This window comes from Mobula birostris, chromosome 3 (genome assembly GCF_030028105.1).
Source record: "Mobula birostris isolate sMobBir1 chromosome 3, sMobBir1.hap1, whole genome shotgun sequence".
In the NCBI taxonomy this organism is placed as follows: domain Eukaryota; kingdom Metazoa; phylum Chordata; class Chondrichthyes; order Myliobatiformes; family Myliobatidae; genus Mobula; species Mobula birostris.
Window position 1 is genome coordinate 167,743,854 of NC_092372.1, and position 19,322 is coordinate 167,763,175.

The 19,322-nt window shown below is 39.6% G+C and overlaps 1 protein-coding gene across 3 annotated transcripts in view; it reads left to right on the forward strand.

Annotated features, from left to right (window-relative positions):
- Positions 1-19,322, forward strand: part of LOC140195405 (polypeptide N-acetylgalactosaminyltransferase 15-like) — a 66,193-nt gene that overhangs the window by 30,779 nt on the left and 16,092 nt on the right. For all 3 annotated transcript variants that reach the window (XM_072253641.1, XM_072253643.1, XM_072253644.1), the window contains exons 5-6: positions 8,187-8,304; positions 15,759-15,953. In XM_072253641.1, the coding sequence (XP_072109742.1) occupies positions 8,187-8,304; positions 15,759-15,953 (313 nt within the window). The remainder of the gene's footprint in view (positions 1-8,186; positions 8,305-15,758; positions 15,954-19,322) is intronic.

The window sequence follows — 19,322 nt, forward strand, 5'->3', positions numbered from 1 at the left end:
AGGTATCGCCTTTAAGCACACTATATAGGGGAAACGCAAGTTCAGCAGCTCATGGAATGAAGCAGTGATAGAAATTCACCATGCCTAAAAACTCCTGTAATTTTTTTGTAGTATGGGGTAGGGGGAAATCTATAATAATGGCTGCTTTTGTTGCGAGGGGTTTCACACCTTCTGCGGTGATGGGATGGTAGAGAAAGTCAATGATTGATAACCCATACTGGAATTTAGCAGGGTTAATAATCAACCTGTGTTGGCTTAAGCGCTCAAAAAGTGTGCGGAAATAAGATACGAGTTTGGATTTGGATGCTGAATCCCATGGTGTTCACAGGTCTCTGATGTCCCAATGCACTGGCACTGTCAAAGCTGCAAGGCAGTCAGTCGGCACTTCCTAGCCTTCGTACCAAAGCAAGCATGGTAAAAACACAGACTTGGCATTATCTGTTTTGCAGAATTAGTAGTCTGTTTTGCATGCTTACGTTGGGACCCTCGCTGACCGGACTTATTGACAAAAGAGGAGAAATTATGCACTGCTGCCTGGCTGAGTGAGAATGATTAGCCATTTTAGCAAGCTCTTATAGGCTTTCACGGATGCATTAGGAGTTGTAATCAAGAGTTCTTTAAAAATCAGACAAGGATGGTGATTTCCCAGGAGAGATAGCATGTGGTCCATTAGCTCTGAGGGCTTACTATCACCAAGGGCAGGTAAGGAGAGTAACTATTTGGCATGCTCAGACTCCAATAGTCCAAAAATCTGTAAAAGGTGTGTTTTCAGTGATCAGTATTTATTATGTTCAGGTGGGTGTTTTAGTAGCCTCACCACTCTTGTAGCCATAGAGTTTCCGAGCGACACTATCACATATTACAGCAGGAGACAAAAATGGCGTGTCAGAAAGGCAATGTCATGATAATCGTTGGGGATTTTAACATGGAAGTGGATTGGGACCTCAAGAGAGAGAATTTGTAGAATATCTAAGGGATAGCTTTTTAGAACAGCTTGTTATTGAGCCCACTAGGGGATCGGCTGTGCTGGATTGAGTGTCGTGCAATGATTAGGAGGGTGATAAGAGAGCTTAAGGTTGGGGAACCCTTAGGGAACAGTGATCATAATATGATCGAGTTCACTTTGAAATTTGAGAGGGAAAAAATAAAATCCAATGCGTCAGTATTTCAGCGGAATAAAGGAAATTACAATGGCATGAGAAGGGAACTGGCCAAAGTTGACTGGAAAGGGACATTTGCAGGAAGAACAGCTGAGCAGCAATGGCTAGAGTTTCTGCGAAAAATGAGCAGGTGCAAGACAGGTACGTTCCAAATAAGAAGAAATTTTTGAATGGAAGAAGGACACTACCGTGGCTGACAAGTGAAGTCAGTGCCAAAGTAAAAGCAAAAGAGAGGGCATACAAGGAAACCAGAGCTATTGGGAAGATAGAGGATTGAGAAACTTTTAAAAACTTGCAGAAGGAAACTAAGAAGGTCATTCGGAAGGAAAAGATGAATTATGAAAGGAAGCTGGCAACTAATATCAAAAAAGATACTAAAAGCTTTTTTAAGTATATAAAGGGTAAAAGAGAGTTGAGGGTAGAAATAGGACCAATACAAAATGACGCTGGAGATATTGTGACGAGAGACGCAGAGATGGCAGAGGAACTGGATGCATATTTTGCATCAGTCTTCACAGTGGAAGACATCTGCAGTATACCGGACATTCAAAAGTGTCAGGGAAGTGAAGTTTGTGCAGTGAAAATTACGACTGAGAAGGTGTTCAGGAAGCTTAATGGTCTGAGGGTGGATAAATCTCCTGGACTTGATGGAATGCACCCTCGGGTTCTGAAGGAAGTAGCTGGAGAGATTGCGGAAGCATTAACAATGATCTTTCAAGAATCAATAGATTCTGGCATTGTACTGGATGACTGGAAAATTGCAAATGTTACTCCGCTACTTAGCAAGGGTGGGAGGCAGCAGAAAGGAAACTACAGACCTGCTAGCCTGACATATCTGGTTGGGAAGTTATTGGAGTTGATTGTTAGGGATGAGATTACGGAGTACCTTTAGGCACGTGACAAAATAGGCCAAAGCCAGCATGGTTTCCTGAAAGGAAAATCCTGCCTGACAAACCTACTTCAATTCTTTGAGGAAATTACAAGCAGGGTAGACAAAGGAGATGCAGTAGTCGTGGTGTACTTGGGTTTTCAGAAGGCCTTTGACAAGGTGCCACACATGAGGCTGCTTAGCAAGATCAGAGTCCATGGAATTACAGGGAAGTTACTAGCATGGGTGGAGCATTGGTTGGTCAGCAGAAAGCAGAGAGTGGGAATAAAGGATCCTATTCTGGCTGGCTGCCGGTTACTAGTGGAGTTCCATAGGGGTTGGTGTTGGGACTGCTGCTTTTTATGATGTATGTCAATGATTTGGATTATGGTATTAATGGATTTGTGGCTAAATTTGCTGATGATACAAAGATAGGTGGAGGAGCGGGTAGTGTTGAGGAACAGAGAGCCTGCAGAGAGACTTGGATAGTTTAGAAGAATGGGCAAAGAAGTGGCAAATGAAATACAATGTTGGAAAGTGTATGGTCATGCACTTTGGTGGAAGAAGTAAATGGGCTGACTATTATTTAGATCGGGATATAATTCAAAATGCAGAGATGCAAAGGGACTTGGGAGTGCAAGATACCCTAGAGATTAATCTCCAACTTGAGACGGCTGTGAAGAAGGCAAATGCAATGTTAGCATTCATTTCTCGAGGTATAAAATATAAGAGCAGGGATGTGATGTTGAGGCTCTATAAAGCACTTGTGAGACCACATTTGGAGTATTGTATGCAGTTTTGGGCTCCTTATTTTAGAAAGGATATACTGACATTGGAAGGGGTTTAGAGAAGATTTACAAGAATGATTCCAGGAATGAAAGGGTTACTGTATGAGGAACATAAGGCAGCTCTTGGGCTGTATTCCCTGGAGTTCAGGAGAATGATGGGGGATCTCATAGAAACATTCCGAATGTTAAAAGGTCTGAACAGATTAGATATGGCAAAGTTATTTCCCATGGTAGTGGATTCTAGGACAAGAGGGCACGACTGAGATATGGAGAAATTACTTTAGTCAGAGGGTGGTAAATCTGTGGAATTTGCTGCTACGAGCGGCTGTGGAGGCCAAGTCATTAGGTGTTTTAAGGCAGAAATAGATAGGTTCTTGATTAGCCAAGGCATCAAAGGGTATGGGGAGAAGGCAGGGGAGTGGGGATGACTGGAAGATTTGGATCAGCCCATGATTGAATGGCAGGGCAGACTCGATGGGCTGAATGGCCTACTTCTGCTTCCATATCTTATGATCTTATGGTCTTATAGTAGAATTTGGTGTGGTCCACAGTGATTTCTTGCAGCGTAAATTGGACCTCAGTTTGTGCAAACCAAGTGATGGCATTTTGCTCCCAAAACTCTGGCAATTTCAAAGCAACTGTGTTGGCCAACGTGTTCAATATCTCTGGAATCATCTAAAGCATCAAGTTCACAATGTAGGTTTTCGCAAATAAAATGATGTGAGGCATTTTTAAGAAAAAACTGTAACAGCTCATTTATTGAACTCCAAACACTGAACACAAAGCATGGTAAAAGTACCTTAAGTAATTACGTAATCACATCAGACCCGCTTCTTAAAATCAACCCCAGCGCAATGGCGGTGGTTGTGAATTCTGTACATTTCCACCGATTACCTTACTGTACATACCCATTGATGATGACTTGGAAGGGGTCGGAGCTGCAGAGGGTGTTTGCCGATTTTCTACAGCTGTTCCAGCAGAGACCTGGGCTGACAAAGGTCCTAAAACTCTCCATTAGGATCAGACCTGACCGGGGTTCAGTACACCAACACTGCTACAGAGTGCTAGAGCCCTGAAAGATGAAATTCGGACCATATTGGAGCTGGGAGTCATTGAGCCTTCAAACAGTGAGTGGAGCAGTCCCATCACGATCATCTCCTGAGGGTATGCATTGATGTCCAGGAGTTGAGTGCTATTCTGTCCCACATTGATGACTTACTAGGAAGGATTCGGTGGGCAACTACATTACTACACTGGACCTTTGTAAAGGCTGCTGGCGGGTTCCCTAGATGATCAGTCAAAACCTCTAACTGCCCCTGGGCCTGTTTCAGCTTACCACAATGTACCAGAAATATTCCAGCAGCTGATGGACCAGGGCTCCAGGCTGTGAGGCCTACCCAGATGATGTGGTCAGAACACCTGAACCATTGTGCAGGGATTTGCCACTCTCACCCTCAATCTATAAAAATGTGAGAAGAAAAAATGGGGAACCAATTACTTTGGCTACCAGCTGGGACATGGGGAGGTTCAAGCACAGGCAGATAAAGTGGAAGTGATCCTCAACCTCACACCAAGAAAGACTCCCTGATGAATCTAGGCTTGAGCCTTTGACTGTTTATTCCCCTCCAAAGATGCTGTCTGACTTGCTGAGTTTCCCCAGCACTTTGTGTGGCTCAAAATCCTCAGCAGCTTCAGAATCTCTTGTGTTTAGGAGCTCTAATGTAGGTTATACCCAGAAGTACCCTACTTAATTTTACAGTTCATGCAATTTCACCAAGATCACCAATGCATACAGCTTCAAGTAAAATAGATCCTGGGTTGCCTGGAATTTAAAAAAATAGAAGTGCATGGTTTAATTTTCTAAGTTTACGAGTATATTTTTAAAATATTTTTTCTGTTACACAGAATAGAAAATAGCATGCAAAACCAATATAACTTGTGAGGGATCTATCAAATCTTAACCCATACATGGGGAATAATAGTCTCAGAATATTTTTGCTGTATATAGCTAATGTAGCAAGGATTCTGTCCAGATGCTGCTGATTCCATTGCATCAAATAACCATTGTCCTTTCCCCAATTTACAATCTCCCTCTGGCAAGAAGGATAATCCAAAAAAATGTTTTGAGAAAGAACTGAAGCAATAAGACCCTCATCTAAAACTGCAATCAACTCCGACTGGGAGGGTAGAATAAAGAAAGTTGTTTGGAACCAGGCTGTTCTGTGTTATGTCTGGTTTAATGCTGACAATGAATGAATCAAAGGTTTCAAAGGTACATTTAATGTTGGAGAAATGTATAAATATACATCCTGAAATTCTTTTTCTTCACAACCATCCATGAAAACAGAGGAGTGCCCCAAAGAATGGATGACAAATGTTAGAACCCCAAAGCCCCCCAGCTCCCCTCCATGTGTAAGCAGCAGCAAAGCAACGATCCCCCCTCCCTCACTGCAAAAAAGCATCAGAACCCCCCACTGAGCACTCAAGCATGCAGCAAATCATCAATAAAGGCACAGACTTACAGTACCCCAAAGACTACTCGTTCACCCAGTAATTCGACATACCACAGGCTCTCTCTCTTCCCTAATAAGGGAAAAACAGATGCCACCATTTCACAGCAAGAGGGGAGATGTAACAAACAACTTGCCGATTTATGATGTTATAAGTCTGTTGCGTTGCTTTTTCCGAGCTCTGTGCCCAAAGAACTTGGGTCTCTGGACACACAGCCAGCAACCAGCTTGCTGCTTTCGATCTTCTGTCTCCAATGATGCACTGATTTCCTTCAGAGGCACCGACCTAGAGACTGCCCGCCTCTAGAGCCTCGAAATCCCAGAACCCTGAAGGCATGTTAGTCTTCTAGGCAGTGTCCTTGGTATGTTGAACAGTGGCCAGTCGTGTGACCCCGAGAGCGGGTCCCATTCCCGCAAAGGACCAAAGCCAGTGTGTAACTCCAGGTCAGGGTCATAAAAAGAACCCCGAAAGGGAAAAAATAGAGATACTAAAGTTGGAAATAGAGCTGTTTCTGAAGATGCAAGCAGAGGACCATTAGGCACCATCGTCTCCTAAACTCCGCCCCCTTTCTGAGTTAAAATGGTGGTTAAAATAGAGAAAAATTATGTTAATTAATGATACTCTCCTAAAAATCCTAGGGTGTACTCAGGTTGATTGTCTGTCTTATTCCTCAATGTCAAAGTCGAGTTTATTGTCATATACACAAGTGGAATGAAAATATACTTGCAGTAGCATCACAGGCATATAGCATCGTTTAAGCAACATTCTCAAACAAAAACATAAAGACTATTTTTATAAGAAAGAACACAATTAGTCAGACCGAGGGATTCAAGTCGGGCCGCTGGGCTGCAGGAGGAGACAGACTGGGTTCAGAAGAGCTGACGGCGCAAACCATGCTGCTGCCTGCTTCTTAGAGGTACCAGAGTTGGTGTGAAGGCGGTATGTAGTGAAACCATAACCATCTTGATGTTTCTTTTGCAATCACAAGACCTTGTTGGACATTGATTGTCACAGGCCTGCTTCCCTTGTTTGGTGATGAGACAGGCAGCGAGACAGCAGTGTCGCCTTGGTTGTAGTGAGGATTAGGCCTCAAGCCACAGGCTTGCACTGTAGCGTAGTGTCCAGGCTCGGTTGGGTGTGGCCTCTCCTGTTGGTGCTGCCCTCCAGTATAGGATCAGTGGAATTACAGGCTGGCCTGCCAGGAAGCATCAATTTGCGGTTCTTGTCACTCAGGGTCTTGGACTAAAATGTGTTTTCTTACGTGACTATGTTTTTTTCTTGTTACTTTGAACGTGTGTGTATGTTCTTGCACCTTGCCCCAGAGGAAAGCCGTCTCATTCGGCTGAATTCATGTATGATTTGAATGACAATTAAACTTGATTTGATTGATTCTGTAGATGTGAACTTACCACTATTCAGGACATTTACAAAGACAGGTATGTAAAAAGGTCCCAAAGGACCATTGGGGACCTGAGTCACCCCAACCACAAATTGTTCCAGCTGCTACCATCCAGGAAATGGTACGGCAGCATTAAAAGCCAGGGCCAACAGGCTCCAGGACAGCTTCTTCAACTAGGGCATCAGTCTGATTAATTCATGTTGATACAATTGTATTTCTGTGTTATATTGACTATCCTGTTGTACATACTATTTATTAAAAATTACTTTAAATTGCATATTACACATTTAGACGGAGACATAACATAAAGATTTTTACTCCTCCTGTATGTGAAGGTTGTAAGTAATAAAGTCAAGTCAGGTCAAGTCAAGTCAATTGACAAAATAAGCAAATTGCATTTCAATGCAAAGTGATCAAAGCATTGCTAAACTCCAGTGATTAGGGTTGTGCTGGTTGATTCCAAAATTGAATGGTTGAGAGAAATAGCTGTTCTTGAACCTGGAATATGGGATTCCAAGCTTCTGTGCCTCCTGCCTGATGGTAGCTACAAGAAGATGCCATAGCCCTGATGGTGGGGATCTTTGATGAGGGACATTGGTTTTTGAGGCAGCACCTCCTGTAGATAATACCGATGTTGTGGAGAGATGTGCCCACAATGTATTAGGCAGAGTCCACGACTTTTTGCAGCATCTTACATTCCTGCACCTTTGAACTGCTATACCAGAGCATAATACAACCAGTCAGGACATTTGAAACACTTCATAAGTTTGTTAAAATGTTTAGTGATGAGCCAAACCACCTTAATTTCCTCAGAAAGTAAAGACGCTAATTGCTTTCCTCGTAATTGCATCTATATATCCAACCGAGGAGAAGTAATCCTATATATTAACACCAAGGAATTTAAAGTTGCCAACTCTCTCCACCACCAATCTCCCTCAATATGGACATTCGTGCCCCACCCCCAATGTCAACAATGAGCTCTTTAGTTTTACTGATGTTGATTGTGAGGCTGTTGCTGCAATACCACTCAACCATCTGTCCTATCTTACTCAGTAAGTGGCCTCATCACTATGTATATCTCATCCCAAAACAGTGGTGTCATTGGTGAATTTGTATATTGGAGCTGTGCTTAGCCACACAATTATGTGTGTATAGAGAGTAGAGCAGGGAGGTAAGCACACTGCCGACATACATGTAAACCTGTTTTGATGATTATCAAGGAGGACATATTTTTACCAATACTCATTGATTGAGGTCTAGTGATGAGGAAGTTGAGTCTCCAGTTTCAGAAGGAACTACAGGGGGCCAGCTCTTAAAGTTTGATGATTAGTTAGGAGAGTACAGTTATGTTGAATGCCAAACATCAGCCTGATGTACAAGTTCCTGTTGGTGCAGAACAGAATAATAAGCAAGAGAAATTGCATCCATTTGATTACTTACTACAATTGCTCTTGTTTCAGGAGTCCAGCAATATCTGGAGGTGTACTGGGAATCAATCGACATTACTTCCAAAATATTGGTGCTTATGATCCTGGAATGCTGATTGGGGGAGTTGAAAATGTGGAACTCTCTCTCAGGGTAAGGATCTTAGCAGCCTGTTGGACCCTCTAAACTAACATATTGACCTTTTAGTGGACAGATCTGCATACACATTTTTCTTACTGCAGCAGCTACCAGATTACCTTTTGATTTATCGAGACTCCCTGGACATTGCCTTGCATCTTTGAGCTACTTTGTATTGAATTATGGGCGGTTTCTGTACAGCAAATTCAAGCCTATTTAAAAAAAAACTCCAAGAAATTGGACCAATTTTTTCATCTGCAAGTTGAACATGAATACTTCTAAACCAGAGTTAGATCTCACTAATAATTATTTCCAGGTGAAATGGCAACCTTTGAGGAGCTAGCCTATGCTCACCAATGTTCTATTCATCTTACACATGCTGTGTCTGCAATACCCTTAATAGCATATCTATATCTACTGTATATATTTCTCTCCCCCTCCCTCGCCTCCACTCCTTTCTTTCTCTCTCCCTCCCTCTTTCCCTTCCCCTCCCACTGTTTTTTTGTAGTATCTCACAGGTCTACCACTTGTGTCATTAGTATACACGAACACATGGTGCCACATTAGAACATTTTTGAATGTTAACCATCCTAATGGTCTTTATAATGTGTTTTTAACTAATGTCACAATTATCTGCAGGAGATCTGATTGGGTATTAGCTCTGCAAGCAGAATCAAATTCAGTTTCTAGGCTTTTGAAACTGATGGGCTCAATATAAAGTTATAGGTTAGCAATGAAATCTGGTATTTTATAAATCCCAGTTGACAGGAACAAATCTTTCCTGTAGTTTGCCATTATAGATTGAATATAGAATATGTCCCTTGCATTAATAAAGAAAAACTGAGCCAATGTCACAAATTACTAACTTGCAGAAGAAATGACCCACCTTATTCACTCACATAATACATTGTAAAGTGACCTATCAAAGGACTTTTACAACAAATTTCCCAAAGATGAGCCCAGACCACTGGATTATTCAGCTCTATGGCACTCTGTTTAATTTAATTAAACTAAATCTCAATGGAATTGAATACCATGTTTTTGCAGAAAAATGGTTAACAGATTCAATTTAATTTCTTCCCAGTCTTCACCTATTTTCTATTCCCACTCTCATGTATTGCTGGCATTATGTTAGATGAAATGTTCTGACACAAATTTCCACATCCAATACGCAGGGCTTGTGTTGTCTCCATTAGTAAAAAGACAGCAAGACATCAGTAACTATCTTGAGCTATTGTCCGTATTGATTTCTTGCCAGTAATACTGATCTTAACTCTAAGATTGTGTAAATAAAAGCTCTACAAATTATGTACACACGAGTAAGAGAAAATATTATAGATTTTGTTAGACATTTAAAAATTAAACACATGCTGAAATTAAACTCAACTTGTGGAATTAATTTAATTTTGAAGTATTTTCTCAGCCTCCTTTCTAGGTATTATCCCTGTCCAATTCTTTCGTCAAGCCTCCAAGGCTAGGAAAATTGACTTCAGTTCATTGTATCAAAATAGATGAAACCTTTGTTGTCAAACACAACTACATGTATTCAGTTGCAGTGCTACATTTATTTAACTCGCAGTTGGATGTTACACAAGCTAAGTAAACGCCTGAAAATAGTAAATCACTGATTATGCTCCCTGTCTGTTTTACATTAGTTCCAGGGAATTCACTGCAAAAACTGGCAATCACATTATTTAACATGTGAATCTTGATTAAACCAGATGTTGCGATTCCAATAATTGCATGGAATATTTTATGTCACTTAATCCCTATTTATAGTCTTCTATTATAATATAATTTGCCACTTCCCATGTTTGTATCATGGATATAATGACAAGGTTATAGGCCAAATCATGCTAACTATGTTTGATGGTTCCAAAGGAAACCATCAGCATTTAGCTGCTTCCCAAACCTGAAGGCATTCGACCCGCTTTGCAGTCTTTGCCTTACTCGGTAATGGCAAAAGCATGGCATTCATGCAGAACAGTATAACCCTCTAGCCAGTTCTTACATGGAGTACTGTCTACTACACTAATCACCACGCTATAGGAAGGATATGATCATACATTTACAAGGAAGTTACCAAGGATGGAGAATTATTTTTATGAAGTGAGACTAATGAGGGAGTACTGTTTTTCATGGAAGATATGAAATTATGGGGATATTGAACTGAACTATACAAAATTGTTTGAGGCCTAGACAGAGTGAAGAGGAACAATTATTTTCCTTGGGTCAATAACAAGGAACATCAATTATGGTGGAAGGGACAGAAGGAAACAAGGAAAATTATTTAGGAATGTTGAGTGTTCTAAAGGGTATTTAACCCTCATCAAAATTACCTGAGAGACTACATGAATCACAGGAATCTATAAAGCTGCAGACAGGTCAGAGAAGCAGTGTTAATCCAAATAGCTTTTCTTTGATTACCAGGTACATTAGGGGTGGAGGTGAGAGTTGGAGGGGGAGAAGGGTGCTTGGCCTTGTGCCATTTGTGAGCTTGTGCAATTCAGTGCAATTCATCTTGCTCCTGTACCTAACTTCAATTAGTTTACATGGAAGTAAAATCAGAAAATCTATAAAACAGGCTTCACATTCAATGCCATATGTATTACCTTATTGGGTAAACTCAGTATGTTAATTTTAATAGAGAATTTTAACATTTTGATTGATTGTAATAGGATGCATAAAGTAAGATTATTTCCTGAAGAAGAAAATCGGGAAAATGAGATCTCAATTTAAACTATCATGAAGAGAAGGTGGAGAGAGGTGTGAAGACTTATTTTAAATCTAAAATATATGATACATTGGCACCAGTACAGGGACAGATAAGCTACTATAGGGAAATCTTTAAGCTTTGAAGAGACCATGAATTAGTTTTCAGTTATTCTAAAGTGCTGGTGACGCCATTTCTCTATAATAAGGATTCATGATTGGGCACATAATCCAAAACTTATAATCAGGAAGTAAAATCCAAGGAATTAACCTGATAAATCAATTCAAATTTAAATGCACAGAAATGTAGAATATTTTAATAAGAGAATATGTGGGATATAATTATCAATGTCATAGATAAATTATCTACCAAGTCAGAATTAAGATATAAATAACTCCATGTTTTATACTGTTCTATCCATTACTCTGTATTCAGTGATGTCTGCTTCACAGATTTATGTTAAACTTGAAAATGCAGCAATAATTAAAGGACAGTTTTTTTCCTAATGCACCTTTCTCCCAGACAAGAGAATATAGGTTTAATTCATTCAGCTATCACTGTCTTTGTCGCGGAGCATGGCCACAGAGACTAGAGCAGCCTCCAGCGAGAGAGGGAAAAACAAATCACTTGAAACAGAGACTTTCACAGATGAGCCTAATTGTGTGCTTACAATTTGACCATATGGCATTTTTCAACAGGAGTTTCCAGGTCATACCCATATTGATATCTTTCTGCCATCATCCGAAAAATACTGGTTCTTATTCTAACAGTCTAACTATGAACATTAAATTATCATTCATAAATAATTGACTAGTAGTACTGGCAGTGAATTTACCCTTAACCCTAAGCGCAAGCTGCCAGCAGAATATGCTACTTGGCCTAAAATATTGTGATGTAAGAAAAATAACACTAGCAAGTTAGAATGATACACTTAACTAATATGAAGAGCTGGTAACAGATGAATCCAGGCTCAGATGAACACACATTTTGAAAAATTTGTAATTGAATTGATGATTTGGTTTTGGCATAAATTGTGAAAACTAAAATCTCCATTTAATGAATGTTATTATAACAGTGAAATAATTAGCTTAAACGTGGCAGAGATATTACTACTACTTTTGAGGCTCAGGTCTCTTTGATGATTTATTTATGAGCAGAAGATGATTGAAGTAAGCCAGGTATAATTGGAATGCTTGAAAAATCAAAATCTTCTGATTTAGAAATGTGAAATAGAAACACAGCACGTTACAGGCCCTTCGGCCACAATGTTGTGCCGACCATGTAACCTACTCTAGAAGCTGCCTAGAGTTTCTCTACCACATCGCTCTCTAATTTTCTAAGCTCCATGTACCTATCCAAGAGTCTCTTAAAAGACCCTATTGTATCCGCCTCTACCACCTTCACTGGCAGTGCATTCCATGCACCCACCACTCTCTGTGTGAAACACTTACCTCTGACACCCCCGTTGCACCTACCTCCAATCACCATAAACCTATGCCCCTTTGTGTTAGCCATTTCAGCCCTGGGAAAAAGCCTCCGGCTAGCCCCACTATCAATGCCTCTCATTATCTTATACACCTCTATCAGGTTACCTCTCATTCTCTGTCCCTCCAAGGAGAAAAGGCCAAGTTCACTCAACCTATTCTCATAAGGCACACTCTCCAATCTAGGCAACGTCCTTGTAAATTTCCTCTGCACTCTCTCAATAGTATAAAATTGCTGGAGTGATTTGGCAGATTAGGTAGTACCTGCGGAGAAACAGTGATAACTTGCATCGTGACCTTCAAGCAGTACCAATACTATTATTGTTAAAATATTTGCAGTGGTCGATGGCTGGATGCAGAGTTTATTATTATATGAAATAGTGCTGTGCATATTTAGAAGAAAATTCATTTTATTGAAGATGTTTTCCTTCCTGCTGAACAATTTAACAAATGAGCAATGAATCTGTTCATTCTTATTATTGAAATATTCTCAGCTATAAATTCCTGATAAAGCAATGTTTGTGTTTTCTTTGGTGATGTACATTCTCATCCTTTTGATGAGCATGAATGGGTTTATCTTAATATCCATTGTTATATAAAGGAAAAAGAAAAAAATAAGATTAAATAACGCATCCTGGAAATTGGAAAGTTATCACTTTTTTATTGCTCCATACAATTGATGCATTACAGCATGAATTTGTTTGAAAGTTATGGGATGGATATTTCATGACTTCATTGAGTACATACTAGTAAAATGTGAACACAGTCATCAGATAAAATTACTTTGGTAAATAGTTTAGTTATTAATTTACATATTAGGAAACAGAAGCTGAGTATATATACTTTACATAAAGGTAGACAATTTTATTTCATATGTATAGATAAACAGTTCAGGATTTTTCTTAAATGAATTGAGTACATCCTGGTAATAAGACATGGTCCATACTTCATCCTCATTACAATAATTCCACAAATACTCTCATGATGTATTTCAAGAGTGTTAGGTTTAGAAAGGGGAAGACACAGATTCCTGACAGACTACATTAAAATTTAATGTGTAAGTGCAGAAGAGATGAAATCAACTTTAGAGATTCAAAACTAGAGGTCATATTATCAGTTCATAACTAATTAGTCAGGTCAGGAATTCAAGGGTTACTTCTTTAATCAAGAGTGGAGAAATTGGATCATAGAGTGATTGATATAAATTGCATTGATGGGTTTGCCAAATAAGAGCAGGCAAAATTATAACCTACAGTATATGTTATAAAGATGAAAGACAAGGTTCACATCGAGCATATAGCATTGGTATATTGGGTCAAGTGATGTTGTGTTTGCATCACAACAAATGTTGCTTGTTGGTCCCAGTTTTCCTCTCAGCTGATTCAAATGTAAACTGGGATGCTGATTTGTAATCACCGATTTTGTGCTCCCACAAAGACAAAATGGAATGGATGATGTGTCACAGGGACCAATGCTGGGGTCTCAGCATATAACAGCTTATGTAAATAACTTGGGCAACAATGCTGAATATATGGAAGGAAAGATGTGACTGCATTGGAAGCTGTACAGAGAAGGTTCACTAAGCCAATAACTGGACCAGTAGAAAGGTTGCTTTATGGGGAGCGATTGGATAGCCTAGTCTTATATCCACTGGAGTTAATTGTGTAAGAGTACACTAATCTGTAAGATTCTAAGTAACTTTGACATGGAAGTAGGGGAGATAGAACCATAGAACATTACAGCACAGGAACAGGCCTTTTGGCCCTTCTTGGCTGTGCTGAACCATTTTTCTGCCTAGTCCCACTGACCTGCACCTTTGTCATATTGTCTTGAAAAATCATTGCAACAGTGTTGGAGTGAGCTCCGTGCTCATACTAATGTCTCATGTAAACCTCTTGCCTCTGATCTTAAACCTTTGTCCTTTTATTTTTAGCACCCCTCCACCTGTGGAGATGTTTTCTATTGTGGGCAATCTTTAATTAGAGGGACACTGTCTAAAAATAAGGGTCATCCGTATAAGATAGAGAATTGTTTTTTGATTATTTATCAAATGTTCCTCGAAACATTTAGTGAAATGTATCATTTGTATTTACAACCAACATACCCAAGGATGTGCTGAGAGGCAGCCTGCAAGTGTCAGCACACATTCTAGCACCAACTCATCCTCAAAAGGAAATGGAAGCAGAACGTGAATATTTTTAAGACAGAGATAGGTAGCTATTCAGTAACCACTGGGGGGTTGTGAATAAGTGAGAGGTTATTGCAGATAGTCAGAAATGCCAAGTTGAGGTTGCAATCAGATCACCCATGGTTTTATTGAATGGCAGAGCAGGTTTCATTAAGATGTCTACTGTTACTCCCGCTCTTGATTTAAATATTTGTAAATTAGACTCACTGTATGAAATTGAAGAAAATTAAGTGGTGACATTGAAGTGTAACACAGAGGCAAAGAAGCACTGCTATGTTCGTTGAATGAGGAATGCATTAACATGACAAACAAGGCTTTGTTCTCTTTGCATAAAGCACAGCTCACTTGCTTGATGAGTGTCGAAACCCAGAAGTATTTGGCACCCAAGTGAGCTGAACTGGCTGGTGGTATAGTGGCATCCGCACCAAACTTCAAGGCAAACGGTCCCAGATTTGAATCCAGATGGTTCCTTGCATGCTTTTTATCCATGCAGGGTTGAGCGTCAAGCTAGCAACTCAACCTCGTAAAAAACAAATGCTAAAGAAATGGCAAGGTTGCCACATAATGTGCCAAACAAGGCGTAGAAGATTTAATTAATTACTAGGGTGCTCAGCTTTCAAGCACTAGATTCAAAGCCAGATGATACATAAAGAACAACTTCCTAGAAAATCATTTCTGTTCGGTAGCACTAAATACAATTGAGTGTGTGTGTTATACTCTGAAATGAATTTTATAGGCAACTAACAAGGTACCAACATGATTACAGAGCCCATATAGTCCTATCAACCAGGGATGGATTTCAAAATAGATGTGTTTATTAGATGACGTCCAGTAAAGATCTTACTCTCCAGTAAATTCATCCCACTGTTTGCTGAACACTGAAACATTTAATCAGTAAAGCTGATTACACTGAATAGTGCAATGCTTATAGAATACGTGTGTTATCTCAAGAGTCTGTTTATTCTTAGTATTTGGAGATAATAAGAGGATTATTTACAGGAAACTGTCTGAAAGTTCAAACAAAACATGAAAATTAATTATGATCTAATAATATGTTTATTTTGGATTGTAATTCTTCTTCCAGGTCTGGCTCTGTGGTGGCTCAGTGGAGGTCCTGCCCTGTTCTAGGGTTGGTCATGTGTACCAGAAACATTCCCATGACTCTCTACCTGATGAAGAGACCTTAGTGAAAAACAAAATTCGTGTTGCTGAGGTTTGGCTGGATTCTTTCAAGGAGATCTTCTACAAAAGGGATCTGACTGCATATTTGCTTAGTAAGGTCAGAGTAATCCTTATATTGCTCAATTTGAAACAACACTCATCTTTCAAGACACCAGCTCTGACAGGCTATTTGGATTTTTTTCAGATTGTTTCCATTAAAAAGTTGTATTATAGTCAATATACATGTCTATATCAGCGAATAATAATTTATCCATCAAAAGGATTAAACCAAATTCAAAACAGTCTGTGGGTTTCCAGTACAGGACAATTGAAATTATTCTGGAAATGATTTTAACATCAGAGTCTGATGACGTTCAAGCAGTCATTATCCTTTATTTCCAGTTGTGCTGTTCCTGACATTATCCAAAACAGAGCACTAATTTCCACATTTTTTTCCCTCATCACCACCTCTCTTAAGTGAAAAACTCTCTCAACTATCAGAATGAGATTCAGTGATGGATGAGCAAAACGTTCTTCCAACTAAATATCAGTGAAAACCAAAGATAAGTTTTTCTGGTCTCTAGTCTCAAACCCCAGCTATATACTTGGTTCTGATCTCAAGTTGAGACACATACTCTCCATGGCCACTTTATTTCTTATCTCCTGTACCTAACCAAGTGACCACTGAGTGTAGGCTTGTGGTCTTCAGCTGCTATAGCCCATTCACTTCAAGGTATGATGTATTGTGTGCACACTACTGTTGTAACGTGTGGTTATTTCAGTTACTATTACCTTCCTAACAGTTTGAACCATTCTGCCCATTCCTCTCTCATTAACAAGGTGATTTTTCCCTCAAAACTGCCACTCACTGGATGTTCTTTGGTTTTTTTTGCACCATTCTCTGTAAACTCTAGAGACTGTTGTGTGTGAAAATGCCACGAGATCAGCAATTTCTAAGACACTCAAACCACCTCTTTTGGCACCAACAATCATTCCATGGTCAAAATCACCTAGGTCACATTTCTACCCCATTCTGATATTTGGTCTGTACCACAACTGAATCTTTTGACCATGTCTACATGCTTTTATGCACTGAGTTGCTGCCTCATGATTAGCTGATTAGATATTTGCTCTAATGAGCAGGTGTACAGGTATACCTAATAAGGTGGCCACTCAGTGCATTTCGGAATTCTAAGGTCCTACTTTAAAAGGAAGTTCAGATCACGCATCTAACTTTTGTTGCATAAGACCCCTTATTTCAGTAAAAATGCCAGATTCTGCTCTGCCTTAGCTTATCTGCTGCTGAAACCTTTACCCTTGGCTTTGTCACCTTGTCTTGCTAAAAAGGCCAATTTCCATTGTTCTATTTTCTGTCGACTTGAGGTCATTAAAATTCTGCCAGTTTCACACCAATTTCATTTGCTCTTAATCTCTATTTTTGCTGATTTACATTGCCTCCTTGTTAAAAATATTTCAATTTTTAGAATTATTACCCTTTTTTCATATCTTTGCAAGGCCTTACCCTTCCTTTTCTCTGTAATCTCCAGACAGAACTTGTTTGCAATTTGGAACGCTCTGCCTGAAAAGGTTGTAGAGGCAGGTGCACTTACAACCTTTGTTGTTATCCTAGTAAGTACTTAATATAGAATTCTTATTTCTCCGATTTTAGATACTGTGCCTTCAGTCACAATATCTAAACATCTTTGACATCCTTACACTCCCTCCACCTTTCTACCTTTCTGTCCTCTACATGGCTGTCATTAAAACTCACCATTAACAATGACTTTGAATTCACTAGAATGCGGAATTCTAGTCCATGTACGTTTGGTAGAATCAATCAGTGGATCTGAACAGAAAATGGAATGGATTTTGTTTGGAGCATTAGATGGGTGCAGGATGCGTTTGGATAATATCTGATCAGTAGAAGAGCTGAATAGAATGCTTATACTCATATTGACTTTGGAATGTACCTGTTTGAATTTTATGATCTGAACAAGATCACGATGATAGATTTATCTTAATTAGTCAAGACGCTCACAATGGTTTTTGTAGCAGTCTTAAAATTTCCTGTAAGCTAAGAGCTCTTAAAGATTATTACTTATTTATAAACTTAATATAATGCATAAATAATAAAGAATACTTTTTATCTTTGCAATATCATTGAATCATAAAACCAAAGGAGTAAGTTTAAGCTACCTGGCCCATCGAGTCTTCTCCACCGTTCCAACATGGCTGATTTATCATCCTTCAAAGCCCCATTCTCCTGCCTCCTCCTTGCAACCTTTGATTCCCTGACTAACCAAGAAACGTTTAATCTCTGCTTTAAATATACTCAATGACTTGACAGCTGTCCATGGCATGAATTCTACATATTCACCACCCTCTGGCTAAAGAAATACCACCTCATTTCTGTTCTCCTCTAAATGGATGATGCTCTATTCTGAGGCTGTGCCTTCTGGTCCTAGACTCGCCCACCATAGGAAACATCCTCTCCCCATCCACTCTTTCTAGGCCTTTCAATATTCAATAGATTTCAATGAGATCCCTCCCTCATTCTTCTAAAATCCAGTGAGTTCAGACGTGAACCTCCTCTGGACCCTCTCCAATGCCAGCTCATCCTTTCTGAGATACGGGGCCCAAAATTGCTCACAATACTCCAAGTGTGGTCTGACCAATACCTTATAAAACTTCAGCATCACTTCCTTGCTCTTATATTCTAGTCTTCTTGAAATGAATGCTAACATTGCATTTCTCTTCCTTACTATCTACTCAATCTGCAAGTTAATCTTTAGGGAATCATGCACAAGGACTCTCAAGTCCTTTTGCACCTCTGATTTTATAATTTTTTTTCTGTTTTAGAAAATAGTTTATATGTTTATTCCTTCTACCAAAGTACATGACCATACACTTTCCTATTCTACATTCCATCTGCCACTTTTTTGCCTATTCTCCCAAACTGTCCAAGTATTTCTGTAGACTCCTAGTTTCCTCAACAAAACTTGCCCCTCTACCTATCTTTGTATTGTCTGCAAACTTGGCCACAAAGTCATCAATTCCAACATCCAAATCATTAACATATAACGTGAAAAGAAGCTGTCCCAATACCAACCCCTGCAGAACACCACTAGTCACCAGCTAGAATAGGCCCACTTTACTCCCACTCTTTGCCTCCTGCCAGTCAGTTAATCTTCTGCCAATGCTAGGATCTTTCCTGTTATACCATGGGCTTTGAACTAGTGAAGCAGCCTCATATGCGGCACCTTGTGAAAGGCCTCCTGATAATCCAAGTAAACAACATCTACTAACTCCCCTTTCTCTCTCCTACCTCTTATTTCCTCAAAGAATTCCAATAGATTTGTCAGGCAAGATTTCCCTTTAAGGAAACCATGCCGACTTTGGCCCAATTTATCATGTGCCTCGAAGCACCCCAAAACTTCATCCTTAATAATGGACTCCAACATCTTCCCAAACTACTGAAGTCAGGCTA